The sequence below is a fragment of the Peromyscus eremicus genome, chromosome 3, assembly GCF_949786415.1.
Source record: "Peromyscus eremicus chromosome 3, PerEre_H2_v1, whole genome shotgun sequence".
NCBI classification, from domain to species: domain Eukaryota; kingdom Metazoa; phylum Chordata; class Mammalia; order Rodentia; family Cricetidae; genus Peromyscus; species Peromyscus eremicus.
Genome location: NC_081418.1, coordinates 71,213,387 through 71,236,078, shown reverse-complemented (window position 1 = coordinate 71,236,078; position 22,692 = coordinate 71,213,387). Strand labels below are relative to the sequence as shown.

General features: G+C 48.1%; 1 protein-coding gene across 1 annotated transcript in view; it reads right to left on the bottom strand.

Moving 5' to 3' along the window:
* The window catches only part of Mindy4 (MINDY lysine 48 deubiquitinase 4), a 108,187-nt gene that overhangs the window by 75,465 nt on the left and 10,030 nt on the right, over positions 1–22,692 (bottom strand). The window contains exons 4-5 of the mRNA XM_059257879.1: positions 21,335–21,581; positions 15,694–16,100 (exon numbers count right to left, since the gene is read on the bottom strand). Coding sequence (XP_059113862.1) covers positions 15,694–16,100; positions 21,335–21,581 — 654 coding nt within the window. The remainder of the gene's footprint in view (positions 1–15,693; positions 16,101–21,334; positions 21,582–22,692) is intronic.

Genomic DNA, 22,692 nt, shown 5'->3' with positions numbered 1-22,692 from the left:
CGCTGAACTCTGGCTTCCATACTACAGAATAGCACACATGTATACACAAACACACCGTGACATTTTCAAGTTGAAAAGAAGTGAAAGGGAAGCCCAGTGGTCAAGCGTCCACCCAGCAGGAATACAAGCATTTAGAAAGCTCAGTGATAGAGAACCCGCCCAGCATGTATAGAGCTGGGTTTAATAATCAGGAAATAAAAATAAGAAAGAACTCTAGGGGCCACCCAGACAGACGTGGGCAAGTCTCAGGCCCAGGAAGTCTGAGTCTGTCTCTGAGACTGACCAGGGTCCAGGATTTGTTCATGGTAGTGAGGATTGAAACTGTAACCTCAGGCATACTAGGCAAGAGCTTGGCCACAGGGCCACACCTTCAGGCCCTTCCCACCCCTACCCTTACCCCCTTTTTTGAGACAGGGTCTCACTACATTGTTCTGACTAATCGTGGACCTTGAATGTGTCTCTCAAGTAGCTGGAATTACAGGCCTTCCCCACAAGGCCTGACTCTGGTATCTTTTTAATTAATTTTCCACTAATCCTTCAATCCCTGGAGTCCACGACCCATTGTAGCAGGTGGATGGCCAGAGCTCTCTCTGGGCACACAGGCCCTGGGAAGCCTCTATCCTCCCCCAGTTTCAACAGGGAAAGGATACCACCAAAACTACCAAAACTACCAAAACGGGCTCCTTCCGCTGCTCTCCCTTCCATCCCACACTGCCCGTTACGGGAAAAGAACCTCCAGGAAATTTTGACCTACTCTTACTGCACAAAGAACAAACTGTTTTCTGGATGTTTCTTAGAAGAAGGAGAGGGGAGATGCTGTCTCAAGTTCACTAACCTCGTAAGACTGGGCATTACACTGCTTAACACATATAAACTGTGGAATTTTCATGAGTAAGCCAGCCCCAACTTAGAACCAGCTCGCCCGCCCGGGACTAAAATTAGATGCGTGTCCCTGAGCCAGCTAGGCTGCCTCCTGTGCCTCTCCTGGCACTATTTTCACTAGAAATGAGGCGTGAATGTTCCTGAGTCCAAAGGAAGGGTCCCCTCCCTCTCTGCTCCTCCTGTCTCTGAGGACAGTCCCCAGCTGTTGACCGCAGGCAGCTCTTGTGTGTGGGAAGCCTGTGGGAAGCCGGGCAGGTGAGGTATTCACTGAGAAATCCAGACAGGGCTGAGAATACGGCTGTTCAAGGTTGATCTGGGGAGTGGGCATCAGTGCTGAAACTTTCTCTGAGTCCCCAAGCTGGGAAGCGTACAAATGCCTCAAGAAGTCAGAACATGGGGATATGAGATGTTAGCACGGGGCACGTTTCCCTTCCGGACCCTAAGCAGTCTACAGTATTTCATGGGAGTTTGTAAGGGGATGGGGGATGTAAGCAACACAGTCTCTTTTCACCTTAACCGGAAAATTTCTGCCAAAGCCTGGGGTGGTATGCATGCCTTTAATCCTAGTACTTGGGAGGAAGGGGCAGGCTGATCTCTATGAATTCAAGGCCAGCCTGGTCTACATATGGTGGTGAGTTCCAGGGCAGCAAGAGCTACACAGTGGGACTCTGTCTCAAGCACACACACACACACACACACACACACACACACACACACTCACAATATTAAGCAAAAATAAAAACTTGTCATAGCAGAATAAAGCCCTTGCAACACTCTGGCCTTACTGGATTCTAAGGATCTGAATCTAATGAGACAGACCTGTATTTCCCAAACCCCCAAGTCCTTGCTTCTCTGGCCTCATCCCCTGCCATCATCCCCTCCCACAGCAGGCCACTGTCCAGAGGCATAGACTAGACTGCAGCCCCGGAATCATGTAGGCAAGAAATAGCCCCAATAACTCAGCCGGCAGGAAGAGCTTTGACCAATGGCATCTGGAGCTCTTTCCAGAATAAATATCAATCTTTTTGAAGCAGTGAGGACCACGCCAAGCAGTCTGCTGTTGGAAATGTCATGTTGAACCTATGAGGTATGTCTAATCAAAGAGTCAGGGTTTCAAGAAAACATCCAGGGGGTCAGAAGTGGGTTCCGGGCCTTGCAGGATGAATGGGGGTGACGCGAAGGTGGGGGAAGGGCAGAAGCCAGGTTCCCAGGACAACATTGGGCAGGCTGCCGTCTGTGCCGCTGGTGCAAGCTGCCAGCTCTGTGACAGCCACAGTTCCTAGGAGTCATCCCTGTGTGGCAAAGGGGTTGCTATACACCCAGTCATCAATCACGTCGGCATGTGCCCTCAATTTCTTGGCTAGCCCGCTTTATGCCATCACCTCATCCAGATCCCAACATTTAAGGACACACACTATGACCTCATTTTTTTTGGTCTTTTCTCAGTGGTAAGAGATCTATCGAATCTGCCACTTACTTTTCCCTACCTGTTCCATGTACTTTGAATTTGCCTTCACTGAAAAAAAAAAGTGAGAGAATGCAACACATACTAGTGTAGCCTTCACTTATGATGACAAGTCACATGTGCTATGTTTTCTTTCTACATATGCATGTAGATACACACATGCCACCCCACAGCTAAGTACTTCAGCCTGCCTCTCCTAAAACAGCACCACTCACCCCGAGAGTTCTTGTGGCTTCATTTATATGATGACACTTCAAAGCCAGGATCCTTGTCTGAGTACTCTCTGACTCCCCCATTTAGGACCCATTCCCTTTGGAGCCATTTTCTCTCAAAAGAAGAATAATAAAGCAGTTGTAATGTCTTTGCTGAATATTAAAGGAGCTGGCTGTGCTTTTGTTTTGATCTAAAATGGGGTATGTTCAACTTTTCTTCACTTAATTCGCTCCCATAGCTTTTAAGGGTGGATAATTGGTCACATCTAGGATGGAAAGTGACTTGAGACTTGTTGAGAAGCTTTGGTAAGGCACAGGGTGGCTTTGGGCTACAGTCTATGATGTGGGTAGACTTCCTTAGCAGCTTTGGGGCTGGCTCCTGGACACCTATCACACGCCCTCCATACAAGAGCTTCTACACTGCTTCGTGGAGGTGGGTGGGGAATACTGAACCTTGTCTCTAGACAAGGGGCAGAGTGCTTGACCTGGATGCCATAGGTGACGCTCTTGGGGTACTCAGTGGCCTTCTCCCTTTTCACTGAAAGGAAATTTTATGTGAAGAGAGAGAATTTACATAAAGTGTCCCTGGGGCCATAGGGAGCCATATTGTCACTTACAGGAATGCTCTTCCTCCCAGAGTCTTCACACTCGCCTAAAGAAGCAACAGAGGGGACAGAGGACCACAATCATGTCGGCCCAGTAGGGGCAGCTCAACGTGCCAGCCCATAGTCCAGACCTACGGAAGAACTGCCCGAAAGAAGTGAAGAGTCACACCCGTACCAAGCTCCAGAGCTTTCAGGTGGAGGGACCCCTTCCCCCTTGACCTTCATGACAGAGGAGGAAAAGCTTCGCCACAAAGCAAGGCCACTGTCGTGAGTGACTGTCATCCAGCCAAGCAACCACCATCTTGGGGAGTTCATCTGTGCCCTCTTACAAAAGATCATCCCAGGTGGGCTTCTTGACTGCTTATACTCCCTCATGGAGGGGTGGAGGGTTTTGAAGACCAGAATGGGGGTTCCATCTTTGCATCTACAGAGAACCCCTCATCCCTGCTGGGTAAAGATTCCCAGATGCAGCTTTTTGGGGAGAAGAGCACCCACACCCCTGTAAGCAGCCCTCACCTACGTTCTATAAGGAAGCCCAATAAGCTCACTGGTTCCCCAAAGCGAACCTTGGTGGAATCATGCCTCTACCTGCCCCTGGGACCTTAGGAAGAGGGACAGACACTGCCTGTGTCAACCCTTGGGAAGGAATTTTAGCAACACCACTCATCACAAATGCACTAGGGGAACTACTAACCTGACCCCTCAGGAGAGACTCACCCAGAATAGAGAGACACAGGAATATAGGCTATCACCACCCTTGCCCACAGCCCTGCTCACCAGAACTCTGAACATTTCTCATTAGCCATCACAGTCTTGCGTAATCTTGATGCCAGCCTTACTTGTCATGCCATCTATTTAGGAATACACCCATCTAAAAACGACCAACAGGGGTCGAAGTGATACAGTAAAGAACACTTGCAGAGGACCGTGTTCAGTTCCCAGTGCCTACAAGGGAGCTCACAATCGTCTGTAACTCCAGTTTCAAGGGATCCAGAACCCTCTTCTGGACTCCATGTGCATCAGGCACTCACGTAGTGCACATACATACGTGCAGGCAAAACACTCACACACATAAAATAGAAATAAATAAATAATGTCTTCAAGAACAACAAAAAGTGTTTTGCCTAACCAAATGCAATGGGAAGCTCGTTATTAAAGTAACTGTTGGGGAGCACATTTTTATGTGCAGTATTTTATTTCTTTGTAGCAACAGAACAATCCTACAAGGGTAAATATTATCTCACTTTTGATGAATAAACTCATCTACAAAGAAGGGGAAATACTGCTCAAGGTCACCCTGTTAGTATGTGGCAGAGCTGTGAGCTGTACCTAGATCTGTTCAACTCTAAATCCAAGGCTCTTTCTGCCTTGCTATGCTGACAGTCACTGAAGACGGAGAGGTGGGTTTCAAGGTCCTGCAACACTATCAAGTGCAGCTTCCCAAGCGGCAGTCCAGTGCACCACAAGTGGACTTTCCAAAGCTCTGTCAATTGAAAGCAAGTAGCTCACAAGCTCTGCTGAGCAGAATCGGCCCTTTCACTAGGGACTTAAAAGGCACTTTGGAAACTTGCAATGCCCGCTGGGGTCATCATGACAGACATCAGTTATCATCATGGAACATGACAGAAAATGAATTGTGAGTACTGTCCCCCAGTAGACCCAACCCTAGCACACACCCAGACTCCTCCAGGCTCTGCGAATGATGTATTTCTGCTCTCTGCAGCTGGAATCCGGGCCTTGGTTTGCAAACATGCTCCCATCTTACCCAGCTTGAAAACAGTCCCCTACCCCTTACTTACCCAAACCTCCAACTGCCACCCATACCCTAGGCTTCTCTTCTTGTTGAAGGTCTTTTGAGCAAGACTCTTGGCTCTCTGGGTGTCCTTATCCCTCCTGTTTATCAGCGCCATGCAGCCCACTTTCTACCCCAGCCTTCCACCCAGAGCCCTCTCTCTGAAGCCACCGATGAGTCACTCCACTTATCCTGCCACCAGATCAGCATCATCCCACCCTTCTCAAACTACCAGCCACTGCCTCCTGGGGATCATCTCTGCCTCACCAGAACTGGATCAGACTCCCCAGTCTCCCTTCTGTGCTGACCACTCCTTTCTCTTGCCCCATGCCAAGCATGTGGGTCTCCCACTGCAGAATTCTGGCCTTAATGCCTTTATCGGTCACTCTTGGCAATGTCCACCTTGCAAGCACTTCACCAGCCAGAGTCATGCCAGCACCACCCTAATGACCCTCTCTCCCCACGCCTCTTGGCACACTTTGCACAGGATCTGTGTTCTGCTTGACTTGAAATATGGAAACAAAAGCTCCCCTGTAAGTGTCCAAAAACACCCATCTTCTTCCTGATCCACACGGTCCTGCGTCCCTGCAGCCCCCCCATCCTCCAGGCTCACAACCTTCCTTGCATCCCACATCCTCAGGCTTCTTCTCCCTGGAAACTCAGCTCCTTGCCCCTCTGCCACTTTGTTCAGTACTACACTGAACTAAGCTTCCTATAGCATGGCTCTACCTGGTAAATGAGCCAAGACTCCACCCACAAAGGATGAAGAGGTGGAAATGTCAGTTACCCTGATTTGGTCAGTACATGTATGCATCAAAACATCACACTGTAACCCACACTATGCACAATTACTATGAAACAGAAACACTATTTTTTGGGGGGGGGCGGGTAATCAAGACAGTCTCTCTGTGTAGCCCTGGCTGTCCTAGAACTTGTTGTGTACACCAGGCTGGCCTTGAACTCAAAGATCTGCATGCCTCTGCCTCCTGAGTGCTGGGATTAAAGGCGTGCACCACCATTGCCCAGCCAGAAATGCTATCTTGATTCAGTCATTTCACAATATACACACATGTCAAATTACCACATTGTACTCCTTGTATCAGTCATTGATTTAAGAAACCACCAGACCACTACTACTACTACTACTTGGGATTTATTTCTTTGTTGCCTAGAAAAGAAAGTCTGGCTTTCAACTCATCTGTCCAGTCCACCAGCCCCCTCTCCTCCTGGTCCCACACACCCAGTGTCCCAGCTAAAACCACTGCCCCTATCTCCTGTTAATACCATCTCCTCTGCATGGAATCACCCACTCTCTGGAAACCCTTGCAATACCAGCTCCTCAGAAAGCCTTCTTCCTTAGCCTGGCTTGGAGACAATGAGGAAGGAAGCCATGCTGGCTAGTTTTATGTCAACTGGAGTCATTGGAGAGCGGAGAACTTAACTGAGAAAATGCCTCCATGAGATCAGGCTTTAGGCCAGCCTGTGGGACACTTTCTTAATTAGTGACTGATGTGGGAGGGCCCAGCCTATCGTGGGTGGTTCCATCCCTGGTCTGTGATGGTCCTGAGTTCTATAAGAAGGGAGGCTGAAGCCAGGTGGTGGGCAGCGGCGGCGCACGCCTTTAATCTCTGCACTCAGGAGGCACAGCCAGGTGGATCTCTTTGAGGCCAACCTGGGCTACAGAGTGAGTTCCAGGAAAGGCACAAAGCTACACAGAGAAACCTTGTCTCGAAATACCAAAAAAAAAGAAGGGAGGCTGAGCAAGCCAGTAAGCAGCACCCCTTCTGTGGCCTCTGCATCAGCTCCTGCCTCCAGGTTCCTGTTTGAATTCCTGCCCTGACTTCCTTTAGTGATGGACTATGATGTAGAAGTGTAAGCCAAATAAACTTTTCCTCCCCAAGTTGTTTTTGGTCATGGTGTTTCCTCATAGCAATAGTAACCCTAACTAAGACAGAGGCCCATGCAGGCTGCATACATATATCCACACTGCTTGGTCATTCTGCACCTCAGTTTCCTCACCTGTAAAATGGATCCAACAGCCCTCCTAGTGTTGTTACCAAGATTAAATGACGTGCTTCATCTAAAGCTCTTACAATGGGGCCTGTTAAATAATGGGTACTCAATAATGTCACAGCTTCACTATCCTTGACACAGCCCAGACTCTCTGCACGGGCTTCAGCTGTTCTTTTCTCTTGTCTTTTGGAAGGCCCTCAGTCCTGAGGAACAGCTGAGAATGGGTGTCTCAGATCTTGAAGGCAGGAACCCTCTTCAGCACACTCTCCTCAAACCACTTGAACAGCAAGAGACAGTGTGCAAATGCTTTGCCGAACTGAACAAAGCTGACTACCAAGTATTTAGATTGAGATCAAAAACTGTTTACTCCGTCAGGAAAGGGCTCCGCTGCTAAGGGACCTGTGGCTCTGAATCTGTCTTCAACAGGAAATGAAAGAAATCCCGTGGCTTTCGTAACTTCTTGTGGAATGAACAGAGAAAACAAAGTAGAATTTTCTGGAATGAGGTGCACACATGGAATCTGACTATACAGGAAGCTGTCCTGGCAGACCATCACTCTGATTTGATGAACTCAGCTTCAAAGGCCATCTTTTCAAAGGTGGGAGTGCCATCCCTAAGAGGGTGGCACAGCAGAATTCTGCCATTCAGCTGCTATTTGGGGAAGTCAGCCAGGGAGTCAGGACAGAATGGGATTGACTCAAGCTCTCTCCACCCCAGTTCCGGGGTTCTGGTAGCTGGGGACCTGTGGGAAGCTAGCTGGGAGACCACCCGACTGTAGTCTCAGAATCAGAAAAGGCACCGAGGAAAAAGAGCCCGGACAACCACCCCTGCTCTCCCACAAGCTTCTTCAGATTCTCTCTGAGCTCAAAGCCTCCTTCCATCAGCCAGCAGCTACTTCATCTACAGGGGCCATCTTCCTGCCCTGCATACCAGGACTCAAGGCCACAACAGAGCTGGCAAGAGTCTACATACAACCTGAGAGGAGGACTCAGGACCCTGCTAATGTCCAGAGTTGGGCAAGAAGAGGAGATACATGAACAATTGCCTTTGGGGCACACTTTCTGGTCTTAAAAGAAATCTGCAGCGTGGAAAGCCTCTTTCTCCTGAAGGATGCACAAGATCAACGACATGGGAGCCCTGACACTGCTGTACCAGGGGCTGCAGTGATGCCATCCCCTTCTTGGAGACAGAGTGGGGCCTGTGGTGTGCATCACAGCCACTTGGCATTTGATTGCCAGTACCTACTGTGGAGAGGCCAGCCCTGGAAGGAAAAAGAAATAGCCGTGCGCTAGGATCAGAGTACATACACAAGGTCAGACGTGGCCCAGAATGAGACCTGGGGAGGTAGTGGACCACAGATCTCCAGAGCAGAACATGGAGGGGAACTGAGCTCCAACAGGCCACCTGGCTCTGTGGGAGGGACAGAAGGCAGGAGGACATCTGGGTGTGGTGTAGGTTTCAAAGGGCAGCCAAGCTTGAGTCTCCAGAGTCTTACACACAGCCCAAACAATGCAGAGACAAGTTAAGATGGAAATTCAACCCACTGCTTGTCCCATGTGGTACACATGTTGTCAGACTCAGGATGCTCGGGTGAGGGGAACAATCAATAAACCGCAAATGCCACATCCTCCCCAAGTGTCCGCCAAGCCTCGGCTGGCACAAGTCCCTCCATCTCGGGATGCGGACCAGATCTGTGGGTCTGCAACCCCTGTTCCTGATCTGGGGGCTCCGGGGAGGGACTGGGGGCAGGAAAGCTTGGAATTGAGAGAACAGTGGTGAGGGAGAGACAGAGTACTTAATGAGTACTGCTAAATGTACACAAGCGGACAACCAGGAGTCCCAAAGATGGACAAGGTTATGCTGCCACCTAGTGTCCATTCTGTAAACCCTGAAAGCTCTATGGAAGCCAGAGGAGCCAAGTCTCCTGAACCAACCACTGACCTGGACAAGGGCTGGGCAGGGGGGCTGAGGTGTCTGAAGGAGCTGTTTCGACTCTGCGAAGGCCTCCAATAGAACAAGACAGGTCAGCCTGGCCTGGGTCTGGGGACCAAACTCCCAGCCACTCCTTGCCTAGAGTGGCTGTTTCCTATGAAGCAAGTCCTCTGCACGGAGCACACCTCTCTAGACCAGGCCCTCCTGCCCTGCCGCACCCCACCAGCTCCTGTTCACTGTTCCTTGCTCTCCGACTCCTCGAAAGGGCTGTACTTGAGCATCCTCAGTGGGTTCTGGTCTACAGAAGGAGGCAGATGGTTCATCTTTCAGCACCTCTAGTGCCTGGCCAGGCTGGGACACCAAGAAGGATTCAAGAGACTTGTCTAACTGGGAGAACAGAATATGGCCACAGGGCCCGTGACGGGTTACCTGGACGTTCTGGGACAGAAACCACTGGTGCCTTGACAGGAGGGGCTAAGCTTGGACATGGCTTCTCCATGTCACCTGAGAAAGAGCCCTGCTGGACCACTCTCACCAGGGCATCTGTCCACACACGGGCTCTGCAGTGGTCACTGTACATTAACACCCTGGGGGCTGAGAGAGTCTGGGACTTATAAGAACTGTTAGCCACACTCAGTGTGTCCTGAAGAAACAGAATTTTCAGTGGCCTCCACGGCACTGCAAGCAAGTCCCAGCTTCTGCTTCCTCCCATCTCCTGTCCACACTGGCTTCAATGCTGCCTGCCCTACAGGGCCTCATCTCCTCCTGTCTGCTCCCAGACGTTTACACAGACCTCCTTCTGGCATTCCCTGAGCTGTCCCCTGGCTTCTCCTGGTTGTAGCTATTCCCTAACCCTCTTCCCTGTTCCTTTTTCTCAGAAACTGAGGATCTGAAATTAAGTCCACCTAAAAGCCAGGGAAAGATCTCATAAAGAACAGGACAGAACAGGACAACATACCTGGATCACAGCAGCTGTGCTTGGGGAGGGGGTGACCACACACTCACAGCACATATGCAGCACTAACTGCAAAGTGGAAATGTCCTAAGAGCCAAGGGCCACCTACCTGTGCCCGGGCAGGCTCTCCATTCACTGGGGTTATTTCCCAGCCCCACATGAAGGTCTTAAGTGTCCAAGGACCTTCTGACCCTGACAGTCCATTAAGCCAACAAGTTAAATGGGCTCTGAAGGAGCGTCTGTTACATCTATTACACTCTACCTCTCTAAATACCCAATCTCAAACCTTCAGGGGAAAATTCAACTAAATTAAACTCCTCTTCTGTGGAGACCTTAATACTCCCAGGTTGCATTCAGAGAACATACCAACTTTTCTCCAGGTGAAATCTACTCGTGTTGGTGATATTAACATGTTCCTTGGGCTCAGGAACCTGCTGTGGTCCCTGGGGATCAAGGGCTGTAACTGTTTCCTGCTTCCCTGCTCACACAAGGTGCAGATTTTCTTTTTTAAGAAAAAGGTCAACACAGGAAAATGCCAACTCCTGGAAGGTACAGACAGACAGACTGAGGACAGAGAACAATCTTTAAAAACTGTGGTGAGGCCAAACAGAATTCTGAAATGCTGCAAGAAAATGTTGCAAGTAATAACCCCTTCCTCTGAGAATGTTGCCACACTAGCCCCAGGCCTGCTCACTAATGTCAGACCATGCTGCAAGAGCAAGTTAAAGCTATAGGTGGCCGCTGGTCACATGACCTCCGGTGCTGAGAGCGGCCTGGTTGTCCAGGAGGGCCCCATACCGTCACACAATCCTTGCTTGCAGAAGACAGCAGCTGAGGAGAAAGCATAGAGGCGGCCGCCTCACACGGACTCAGCAAATGTGGCCAGCTTTAAAGATGGGGGAAGGGACCAGCAGCTAAGGACTGCCAGCAGCCACAGGAATCTGGAAAAGGTAAGGAGACCCTTCCCCTTGGCCCCCAGAAGGCAACCAGTCCTGCCCACAGCTCAGCATTAGTGAGACTCGGCTTAGATCCCTGACCTCTGTGTGGTGAGAGGCTGTGCTGTTACCAACCAGGATTTTGGCAATTCTTAAGCTTGCAATAGGAAATGAATGCAGGCCCGCACTTGCCTACACCATCAGGCCATCCACACCCCTGCTCCTAACCAATGGTCTGTGTGAGTCTAGAAAGGTCCCTGGTGTGGAGAAAGCTCACTGCTCCCTCCTCATGGGCCTTCTCTTCTCCTCCATGCCTCCTTAGGGGAGGAGGAAGTGGGACTTGTCTAACAGCCAGACTTTGTGTAAATGAAGGGACATACTACGCGCAACCCTTTCCTTCTAGGAGTGAGCGGTTCTCCCAAGGCTGGCGTCCACACAAGGTGACCACACAAGGAAACTTACCCCGCCTACAAAGAGCTAGAGGAGACTCTCTCCTTGGGATCACCACCACTCAAGCCTTCCTGGTCTCTGCCTTTCACTTTAACAGTCACAAAGATGCTGTAGCTAGCTCTTGCTGCAGGGTCTTTTGTTTTATAAATTTGTTGTTGGGGGCGATATTATCTAATGGAAACCTCCTCCATTAAAAGAAATCCAAAAATAATACATGCCTCAATGAATTATTATGAAGAACAAATAAAAAAATGTGATGCATTTAAAATGGTACCCAGAAAAGAAGAGAAAGAAGGAAAGAGAGGAGGGGGAAGAGGGGAAAGAGCAGGAGGGGGAAGAGGAAGAAGAATGTACACACAGAAACGTACTGTTGATTGACTGATAGAAGTCAGCACTGTTAAATACACATTAAATACCCCTGGCTAGACCTTGCCTGATACTGGAGGACAGGGCTCCATGCAAACATTTTAACCCACCTCCTCTTCCTAGAAGATGAAGATCACACCAAGATGTAATAACTGATTGCGGTGGCGGATGTTATAAAGGACACAGTCAGTGTGCCAACTCAGGTCATCAGATTCCAGAACCATACCACCTAAGTGCTTAAGTGTAAACAGCAGGTACTCAGCAAATACCTGCTGATTCACACAGGAGCAGAATAACTGGAGTAAGGCTCTCTGGCCAGCAATATGTGTAAGCAAGGTGACTTTACAGTCAGAGGCACCAAAGCCCAGGGAGAAAGTGAGCAAGCCAGGGACAGTGGGTGGGGGCAACATGAAAACAAAGTGACAACTGAAGACCTCGAGCCTCCCACTCTACACATCAGAGCCACTCTGGCACCGCACACCACCACAGCCCGAGAAGGGGCCACTGGCTGGCTTTTATGCGTTTCCCTCTCTGGTACAAAGCTCCTCTGGCACTGGAGGAGAACACGAGAGACACTGGATTAAACTAGACGTTAGCTGACTGGCTGGGGATAAAAAGCATCTGACCATCAGCAGCGTGCAGAGGTGCAGGACGACGGTGAGCCGCCATCCAAAGGCTGTGGAAAGGATTTGTACTCAGGAACAGACACGACACACTCATCCATGTGCTCAGCAGACTCTGCTCTGACTCTCACTAGATGCAGAAATGTGGGCAAATAAACACCCCAGAGTGTGTTTCCTCATCTGTGAACCAGGGCTTATCCCCTCACAGACCTTTGATGATTACCCAGAATACTTAGAACAGTGCTTTCCACAACATGGGTCCACATCAAAGAATTACTGACTTCTGCTGATGCTGCTGTCCGCAGCAGTGATGGTTCCACTAAGCGGCCATTCACGGAGTATCTCTGCATACCAGGGACTGCCAGAAATGCAGGGGACACAAAGGTCCCCTGCCTCTGTGAAAAACAATCCTCAGTGGAGGAGCCAGACAATAGACAAGTTAGAAAATCCACGAATCTCTGGTAACGATAAATGCTGTTAAAGAGAAAAGCATGGTCCAGCAGCCAGTCGAAGGAAAACACTCAGCATGAACACGCGGCTAACAAGAGAGGGACAGCATGAGATGATGGGAACAGGGCCTTACAGAAGGGGCCACGCTGTCCCCTCCACAGGAACAAACAAACCCTGTGGAAAACAAAGACCTGAGCGCAGCTGTGAAGGAGGAGGAGGAGGACTGGCCCCAACACAGAGACACAGAGTTAGAACGACAAGAGCACAGTAACCGGAAGTGTGGCTTCCGGACAGAAGGCAGCAGACGGACAGGTAAGAGCACAGAAGGACAGAAGGACAGAGGGAAGAAGGGAGGGAGGGAGGAGGGAGGAGAAGAGTGGAAGGACATTGGGAGGGAGGAAATCAGTCGGTGGGAGATCTAGAGAGCCCTGCCTGAACACGACCTCAGTGAGGAGCAACGGTGATGTCATAGGTCATTTCGGAAGAAGAGATTACAGAGCAGACAGCTCAGAGAAAACCTTCTCTCTTTCTAAAGACGAAAATAAGAGGCTTTTTTTTTTCACCCCAACAGGAAGGAACAGACAAGTAAATACATAAAAAAAAAGTGAAGCCCGTATGTAAACAGAAAAAAAGCACCAGAATACTGAAACATAAAATCAAGAAAGAATTAGTAAGAGTTTAAAATGAAAGGCTTATACCAAACAAGATAATTACACAAAATTAAGGATTTTTATTCAAGAGAGGCACGATAAACAAAGTTGTTAGACAATAACAGAATTAGAGGAGGTATTTTGCAAAGTCAAAAAGCAACAAGAGACTAATATCCACTGAAAGGAAGTTAAATAGATCCTCCTTTGAATAAGATGCTGTGACGGCTCATCAGAAGAAGCAGCTTGCTGTCAAGACTGACCACCTGAATTCAACCCCTGGACCCACATGGTGGGAGGAGGCGATGGACTCCCAAAAGTTCTTCTCGGGCCTCCACACCTGCACTATGGCGTTCTCTCTCAGTCAGGGCCAATGTGGTCATTCATATACAATGACCAGAGTCGGGTCAAATTACTAAATGCATGGAAACAGGACACAAAATAGAACTAAAATTCAATGGAAAACTAGACAACAGTCATGGGATGGGAACTTTAAAAACATGATGAATCCTATGCTTGAAAATAAGGAGAATCTTAAAGGAACTGAAACCTATTTTTTAAGTGAATGAAAATTCTAAAATGTAAAAAATAAATAAGAAGTTACTTGATAAGTTTAATAGCACATTAGACATGACAAAAGAGAAGAAATATGAACCAAAAAATCTGTCAAAAGAAAATATCCAGATGGGGTCTGGGCTAATGGTGTGAGTTCCTACAGTCCCAGAACCCTGGGGAGCCAGGAGTCTGAAACTAGCCTGGGCAGTGAGACCTCACAGCAAAAAGGAAACAATCTCCAGATAGAAGTACAGAGAGAGAATGACAAGAAAAAAATAAGTAAAGATATTAAAAATCCACACCACAAAACATGGTGAAAAGACTATGTGTGTAAGCGGAGTCCCAGACTCCAAAACCAGACTAAAATAGAGTGAAATAAAATCCGTATTTAAAGTGTTCACAGATGATGATTTACCCAAACTGATGAAAAGCATCAACCCTCAATTTCAGAAAGGTTGATCAGCCCCCCCAAAAAACCATCAATGAAAACCACACTTGGGTGCCGCATCCAAACTGCTGGAAGCCAAAGGAAGAAAAATGTCCTGAAAGGGGCTGGAAGTGGGGGGGAGCAGCAGAGGTTTAAAGACGAGTTTCCCTCAGAAGTGCAAAGAAACCTTCACACTGTGGACTGACCCGCCACCAGCCCGGAAGAAAGCCTACAGGGACGGAAGGACCTGTGCAAAGAGACAACAGGACAAGCAAGCTGAGACTCAAACATCAAAGATCCACGCCAGTGAACTCGAAACAATCACAACTCAAACCAAAAGAAAGCAGAACAAACGGAATAATTCAACGGGGCCCAAATTAATGAAAAAGCACACATAAAGCCAAAGGAGTTCCTAGAAAATATGATAGACAAGACGAATGGGGTGTGAGTGGACACACATACTCAAGTGCACAGGGGGTGGTGGCAGATACTAATATTTTAATTACTACTAATCCATAATTTTAGGAATGAAGCAGAGACATCACTACGGACCTTACAAACTTGAAAGTGAATGAAATATATTTTAACTGTGTAATCTATACCAGTGATCTAAATACAGATAACAACTGTCAAAGTCCTTGAAAAATACAACTTGGCCAAACTGACAAAGAATAGAAATTTCTAACTGAAAGTATTTTGATTGAATATTTAACTTAAAACCCTTCAGAAGTCCTTCCCACTAATTCTACAGTGTTCTGAAGGAGACAAAACATCAAACTTACACTCGCTCTTCCAGAGGAGAGAAGGAGGCCAGCATCCAATGAGGGAGCGGCAACAGGAAAACCCCACCAGCCAGCCTCCTCCATCAGTCTATGCACTAAAGTCCTAAATAAGATAGTAGTGAATTAAATCCAGTCATAGCACAGCCAAGAAGTTCGCTCATTCCAGGTGTAGGACTAGCTGAACACTCAAAAATCAATTACCTCAGAAACCCCTGTGGCCTGCTATGAAAGACTGGAGGTAAAAACAGGGTCAAAAAAATAAAAGTAACACCCCAAGAAGCTCTGGGGGCTGACTCATCATTGAATGCAGGGAACTCCTCTTAGCCACACCATCCAGGTGTGCTGCTCCAGGTGTGCTGGGGGAACCTCAACTAAAGCCTTCTACAGCTCGGACAATGGGAAGGGCAGAGAAGGCCTCCCCCCAGAACATCAGGAAGCATGACCTCTGGCTCCATTTTCTTCCTGGTTGATCATGATCCTCTGGCCCTTGCAGGCTTGCAGGGAGAGCACAAGAAACCAAGAGAGCGCCACGAAAGCCACGAGAGGTTAGACCGTGTGGACCAGGTGGTGCTCGGTTTGGGAAAGCCCCCACCGTGGCTCACCTGAGAGATGGGGGCTGGCTGTCCTGCCGCTTGAAGGCTTTTTCCAGCTGCTCTTGGGTCATCCTGGAATTCCCACCAGGCAAGTACAGCTTCAAAGGTGCTGTGCTGGTTTCTGTGTGGCTGTACCCCAGTGGGCTGTCCTCTGAAACACTTCTGAGTCTGGGCCTGTCCCTGTGGGACAGGCCTTGGCTGCTGGAAGTGGCATTTGGCTTCTCCCTAGGCAATTCATTCAGTTGACCCAGAGGGCTCCTGGAGACAGAGTCACTGAGGGAAGCAGGGACCTCCTGTGGACCCGGACAGGCTGGGGTGTGGACAGATGGCTCAGATGGCTGCTGCCTTTCCTCGGGGACTTGGAGCTTCCTGCTCAAGGCTGAGGACTGTCTCAGAGAGCGTCTGCGGAAAGAGTCCTGGAGGGGTAAGGAAAGAGACAGTGAGCATCCTAGGCTAGGGGAGCTGGGAAAAATACGTTCTTTATTCCTTGTGACATCCCTCCCCAGGAATATCTGTCTCCGCCTCAACTCCTTCCCTTTTTTTTTCTTTTATTGAAAATGATGTTTTTCATACAATATATTCTGATTACAGTTTCTCCTCACCCTCCTCCTCCCTGTTCCTCCCAACTCCCTCCCATCCGGATCTACACCCTTTCTGTCTCACCTTAGAAAACGCAGGCACTAAGGAATAATAATAAAGTAAAATAAAAGGAGAAAACAAAACCAACAAATCTGAATAGAACAAAACAACCAAACAAGCCAAGGAAGAAGTACAACAAAGGCATACAGATGCAGGGATACACACAGGCATCCCACAAAACACACAGATGCAGGGATACACACAGGCATCCCACAAAACACACAGATGCAGAGATACACACAGGCATCCCACAAAACACACAGATGCAGAGATACACACAGGCATCCCACAAAACACAAAGATGCAGGGATACACACAGGCATCCCACAAAACACATAGATGCAGGGATACACACAGGCATCCCACAAAACACACAGATGCAGGGATACACACAGGCATCCCACAAAACACAAAGATGCAGGGATACACACAGGCATCCCACAAAACACATAGATGCAGGGATACACACAGGCATCCCACAAAACACATAGATGCAGAGATACACACAGGCATCCCACAAAACACACAGATGCAGGGATACACACAGGCATCCCACAAAACACACAGATGCAGGGATACACACAGGCATCCCACAAAACACAAAGATGCAGGGATACACACAGGCATCCCACAAAACACACAGATGCAGGGATACACACAGGCATCCCACAAAACACACAGATGCAGAGATACACACAGGCATCCCACAAAAACCCAAAATAATATATACGGAAAGGACCTATAAAGGGAGGAAGGAAGGAAGGAAGGAAGGAAGGAAGGAAGGAAGGAAGGAAGGAAGGAAGGAAGGAAGGAAGGAAGGGGGAGAGACAGAGAAATAGAAAATGCCCTGACTTTAACATGAAACAAAGAATTTGCAAAGATGCCATTGAGTGTGTTGTGTTAACCGTCTACTGCTGGGCATGGGGCCTACCTTTAAGAGTGGTTTATTTCCCAGGGAGACTCCCTTGAAGAAAATAAGTTTCATCATGGCTAGGTTAGGAGATGGGGGCATGTGTCCACTTCTCCTCTCAGCTCTAGGACCCCATCTGGCATAGCCCCACGCAGGCCCTGTGAGTGCTGCCTCAGTCTCCAGGAGCACATATGTGCACCAGCCCGGCTGTGTTTAGAAGGCCTTGACTCCTTGGTGTCCTCCAGCCCCTCTGGCTTTTACACTCTAACTAACCACTGAGGCAATGGATGGGGACTGCTACAAAGAGACAAAATACACCTTGGTGAGGAAGCTTTTCCTTGGTTCAGACTTCAGAATCCCTAAAGCATTTCCAGAAACAACTCGGAGGCCAGTGGTCGGCCGGGCTGGAATAAGGAGAGCTAATTTTGTAGTTTTCTGGCCTCATGGAAATGACTAGATACTATAAATCTGCTCCAAAGCCGTCCAGGGCATGGCTGCATAGAGGGATGAAGACATTAGTCACCATTCCCAAGGAGACACAAGTATAGCCTCTTACCTCATCCACGACTTACTAGTAAAAATTGGTGAATACCCAGCAAGTCTTGAATCCTTTCTCTTGAACAACCAGCACACGTGGCCAAAATGCCAAAGACCTACCAGAAAACCTAGGAAATTCTACAGCAACCGCCATTCAAGGTGCTCCACTGGATTCATGTATCACAAGGGAAACCTCACTTGCCAGAACAATTACCAAACCAGTCTGCAGCAATGCCCTTACGAGAAGGTGGATCCCATCACATCCTTCTCACCAGTCATGAAGTCTCACCTGCACACACTGAAGGACTGAACCATCTCAACAGGAGACATGACCCTGGCTGTACCACTGGTTCTCAAAGTGCAGTCTGCTCCCCTGGAGAGGTCCCCAGACCCTTTGGGGAGTTCAAAACAAATCCTAAAGTAACTAGACACAGCTTGAATGTGTCCTCCTGGTCCATAGGCTGTGAGCCTGGTTGAGATGTGTTGAGATGAAGGAAGCTGCAGACGGTAGGGCCCAGCAGAAGGTAACTGGGTCACACAGGCACCATCCTTTGAAGGGATCAGTACTGATCTTCTGGGACCAGATAAACTCCTACAAGAATGGTTTGTTGCAGAAGAACCTGGCACCTCCCCTCAGTCCCTTTTCACACACAGCCTGCCTCTCCCACATGCATCCTGCCATGATGGCATCTGTTGTGACATCGATTGGACAAGAGACCAGAGTCTGAACAAATAGGAAGGAGTCTTAAGTCTCTGAGCCTCCAAAACTATGACCTAAATAATCTGTTTATGTAATATCCATCCTCAGACACCTTGTTAGAGTGCCAGGCAACTGAGTGAAGCAGTACAAATAGGACCCAATTTGTCTTTTCACAGTGTGACTTCACATGCACAGCAACCGTAGGAAAAACTGCTGGCTTTGTACATGGATCTAAACTTTAATGAACAACTATAATGCTGATTTAACTTAAGAACAAGCCCAACCGAAACTTTCATTAGTAAGCATTATTAACCCTAGAGTGCACAGCACACATCTTTTCAGTATCCCATGCAACCAAGGGAGGTACATATGCCCACTCGCCTAGTAAGAAGGATAATGGCTACGGCTTGTGTAACCATCTAACTGTGAGTGAAATGAACTTGCTGTTATTGTCCAGGAATGGCAGGCAGACCATGGTGATTCAGACTTGGAATTTGGCAGACATTTCTTGAAAATAAACTGAGCTTGTCACACCAAGGGAAACAAATGCTGTACTGTTTCCAGTGATAAAATACAAAGCTGCAGGGTAAAAATCAGACATTTTGGGAATCCTACATCAGCCATCCAGAGCTTGGGAGTTTGGAGGGACTTAAAATTCCTGCAATCTTTGGAGGTCACAACAATAAATGTGTTGTGTTTTTTTTCCATATAATAAAATGTATCCCCATTTAGAAGATCTGTATAACTCAGTAACCAATATATTTCAAATGACAGGTGCATCATGTATTAATCATACAGGCATAGAAGATTCACCACGCATGAGAGGCCTATGGGAACTGATAAAGTACAAAGAGCACAATGATGTGGTTTAAGGTTCCACACCAAGGGATGGGGATGTAGCTCCGTTTGATAGTGTGCTTGCTTAGCATACAGGAAGCCCTGGGTTCGAGTTCAAATACCACATACACCAGATGTGGTGGCACACACTTATAATCCCAGCAATTGGGAGCTAGAAGCAGGAAGGTCAGAAGTTCAAGATCATCCTCAGCTAGACAGCAAGTCTGAGGCCAGCCTGGGCTACACGAGGCCAGAAGAGGGAGTCAGATCTCCTGGAGCTGGAGTTACAGGCAGTTATGAGCAACCCAAGATGGGTGCTGGGAACTGAACTCAGGTCTTCTAGAAGAGCCAACAAGTATACTTAAGCACTGAGCTATCTCTCCAGACCCAAGTTTTAATTTCCAATACAGCAAGTATCAATGGATATCCCCCCTTAGACAAAAGCTACAGGGATCCTCAGCGTTAAATGCACAAAGAGATCCTGAGACTAAAAGGTCTGAGAGCCACTGCTGAAGTCTAAACTCTCAATTAGATAGGCTCCCTTCTGCCATGTCCCCAGCAGGGAGAGTGACATCCTGTCCCCACTGAGGCAGCTCTAAAGTACAATCCTCATACCAACTTCCAATCAGGGGTGTAGTAGTGTTCCCAAAGTCCTCAGGGGACTCAACACCACTCCACCCTGCAAAGGCCCATGAACAAACACCATGTGCCACACACAAATGTGACAGCCTTCAGGAGCCTCGGACTAAACCTAAGATGGCTGATAGAGTTCCTCTCACAATGCCAGCACATCACTCCACTGGTGGTGACCAGTCAAAGTACCCAGGGAGATCCAACAGAAAAACAAGGGCACTATGACTAACTAGCAATGCCTGCCAGAGGAAGGCATTATAAGATGGCACCAATGTCTGAAAGTCACATATTTGCCACCCTGGGACTAGGCCATTCTTCCTTCCACATTTGAAGAAATCTCTTACATTCTGCCAATAAGAATTATCTTTTCAAGATTCAACACTTCCAAAGACTAAGCTTTCTCCCGACTTCTCTCCAACCTGGCTAGCCACTTTCCTCTGGACAGGGTCCAGTTTATGGATTTCCTTCTTTGACAAGACGCCTGGGGTGGGACATAGCACCAAGGTGTGGCATGGACCACACAGAGGGAAGCAGACTCTCACTCCTTCATCAATACACCAAGATGTGTGACCATAAGAACAGAGAAATGCCAGAGGTCCCCAGGTGGTTTCAGATAGCCATCCAACAATGCACCTCAGCCAGGAGAAATGAAAATCCTGATCAAAGGTGCCACGGGACCGGATGAGGCAGGGAGAGGATCCTGCCTCTTTGTCCTAACCCACAAGAGTTAAAAAATTAGTGCCAGCATCAACACACTCATCCAGACACAGACACACAGCTACGTGACAGGAGAGGCAGCATTCCACAGACAACCAGTGCAGGTCTGCCCAGCCCCCTCACGTTACTGATACAGGGTGTGACGCTGCTATTTTCCATTTATTGTTTTGAAAACTTCTTCACACTGTCCTCTCACTTGGACCCTTCCACCTAATGAGACCAAATCATGATTCCCTCCTAAAAGGAAACCACCAAGCAATGAGTGAAATTATTACAATCTGAAAGAAAAAAGAAAATGGAACAAAATAAACTATAGCTTTAGGACCAGGATTTCTACTCCCCTTTAACCATGATGGTGGTAAGCAACGATATTCTCTAGACTAAGGAAGGGAGTTATCCTACTTTAGAACTGCAAAGACAAAGCCAGGAATGTGTGTCTTCACTCGCAGTAAGAGGATGAAATCAGAGCATCCATTTTACTAACTCGGGTAGATAAACTAAGGGCAGGAAGGCAGGGAAGCCCACTGGGGATCCACGGGGTCACTGAAAGCGGAGCCAAAGAGAAAACAGACAGGCATACTTCCTGTCCCCACATGCATGTCTTTCTCAGTCAGACGTGCCTGAAGCCCATCTCTCACTCCCTAGTCTACAGAAAACAAAAAGAGTGGCAGTCCCACCTGCGGGGAGCTGGCGACCGGCCCGGCCATCATGCCTCGGAAAATCAGGCCAGACTTTGGCCTGGTCCTCTCCACTGGCCTCTTCACATCTGTGCAAGGCTCTGATGAATGAAGATGCTCCACCTTCTCCCACGCAGGAACCAAAGGGAGGCTGTCACCCAGGACCATGTGAGCAGGCTTACTTTTCTGTGGGCTTTTTTTGGATGACATGAAATTACCGAGTATATCCCCATCAAGATTGTCATGCCTGCAAAAACACAGTATTTCCATTAAAACAGAGCCTCGAAATGAATGATAATAATAAACCCCAAAGTCAGCCATGATTTATAAATATGCAATTGGAAATGAGCCAAGGCTCTGTCAGCAGAGGTAAGGAATAGGAAGCACTTCTTCAGTATCAGGGCAAGTGCAGCAGTGTACAAGCAAAGTCAGAGATGATGATCCACAGGGATCCTAACAGCTGAGGGCTGAAGAGCATCTTGGTTCTTGCAGACTCAAATGATAAAGGACGGAACCTGCAGCGCAGTGCTGGGCATGCGGCCTTGCTGTACACAGAGAACACACCTAGGGCAACTTTGACATTTCCAGGTGTGCAGTAAAGCTGAAAACGTGTGTAGACATGCAGTTGTGTGCGTGCAAGGCAGGAGGGGAGGGAACGGAAGCAAAAGAAAAAAGTGAGAAACAATAAAAAGGATCGAGAAGTGCTCTCTTTTGGTGGTGCCACCATGTCTAGATGAAACTGAGAATCCCCTTCCCAACCACTGGTTGTCAGAAACTCACTGAAGTAAATGAAGACAAACATCATGCTTTCTATGAGAAGCACATGGCCACACACACTGCTGCTAATGCCCTGGGTAAAGAGTAGGAGTGTTACGTCATCCCAATTGGTAGGAATGACAAACAAGGTTTTCCCATGAAGCAAGCTGTCTTGACCTAAGGCAGACTGCACCACCTGTTGAGAACCGACATTCTTGTTATAGACCAAGAACTGGAGAGAGGAAGCTCAAGTCTGTTCAGGGGTGCATGTTGATGCCAATCTGAGTGCTCTCAACTTGGCTATTGAAAAAGAAGAGAAAGAGGAAGATGATGATGATTCCTGGACTGAGTGACATATTCTACTGTGCCTCAGCAGTTGGGGCCCAAAGAGCTAGCAGAATCCTAAAGCTTTTCAATCTCTTTAAAGAAGATGATGTCCTACAATATGGTGGGCATCATGTACAATAATAATGTTAAACAAAGTAAGAAACCCAGGACCAAAGCACCCAAGATTCAGCACTCCACATGTCCTGCGACACAGCTGTAGTTACTCCACATGTCCTGCGACACAGCTGCAGTTACTCCACATGTCCTGCAACACT